This window comes from Eimeria mitis, genomic scaffold (genome assembly GCF_000499745.2).
Source record: "Eimeria mitis Houghton genomic scaffold, Emh_scaff2045, whole genome shotgun sequence".
Classification (NCBI taxonomy): Eukaryota; Apicomplexa; class Conoidasida; order Eucoccidiorida; family Eimeriidae; genus Eimeria; species Eimeria mitis.
This window is the reverse complement of record NW_013570367.1, coordinates 7,508-8,345: the sequence shown is the minus strand read 5'-3', so window position 1 is coordinate 8,345 and position 838 is coordinate 7,508. Positions and strand designations below refer to the sequence as shown.

General features: G+C 46.1%; 1 protein-coding gene across 1 annotated transcript in view; it reads right to left on the bottom strand.

The window, feature by feature from the left end:
• EMH_0047820 (Bromodomain, related) overlaps positions 1-838 on the bottom strand; it is a gene marked incomplete at both ends in the record, with an annotated part of 6,076 nt that overhangs the window by 934 nt on the left and 4,304 nt on the right. Inside the window, 2 exons of the mRNA XM_013496328.1 lie at positions 3-151; positions 652-838. Coding sequence (XP_013351782.1) covers positions 3-151; positions 652-838 — 336 coding nt within the window. The remainder of the gene's footprint in view (positions 1-2; positions 152-651) is intronic.

Sequence of the window (838 nt, the reverse complement as noted above, 5' to 3'; positions counted from 1 at the left end):
ATACGATGAGGTCTATATCTTCTTTAAATGCAGCCACTGAGGTGTACTGACGCTCCCTACACTTCGATAAGACTTTCCGCAAAAACATGGGATGCTGCACCACCACCGAATACCCCGGAGCCACGCGGTCGTCCACACGATTAACGAACGGCTGTAACACAAATGAACAAACAAATAAATGCACATGATAAATAGAGAGGAGGTATATAGCTCTGTGAGAGCCCCAAAAAAAAAATGAATACAACCAGAAGTAGAAAATGCCGACCCAACAAAAACGAGCAAGAAATATGCGCCAAAAGAAGGAAAAGAAATAAACAGTAAGTAAGCATATAAACAAGTAAACGAACAAACGCATAAACAAACTAATAAACAAATGAGCAAGCGATGATTGGCAGGAGCGTAACACACAAAGTGGCGCCGTAGAACGGCTGCATACGCAAGAAATACCGAACCCAATCTACACGCGGAATAACTGCATCTAGGGACGGCCGCCAAACACACAATAAACTAGCAACTAACCCTACAGGTAAACCAGCACTGTAGCAGACCCAAAACAACTGCTTCAGCAGCAAAACAAGGCCGACGAGACGGAAAAGACAGACAATAGGGATCTGCTGTAGCAGCAAACGTGACACGGAGAAGCTGGCCCACCTTGAATGTTTGCTGCTGCAGCAGCAAATTGACAACTCGTGCGAAGGAAACGTTTAAGGCATCTATGGGCTGCTGTACGTGAGCCGCGTCTCTGTCTGCTGCTCCTCCGCTTCCTCTGCCTCGTTTTCTCTGTCTAGCAGTCTTGCTAGACCGTGAAAAAGAGCTTTTGCCGGATTTTCCAATTCCT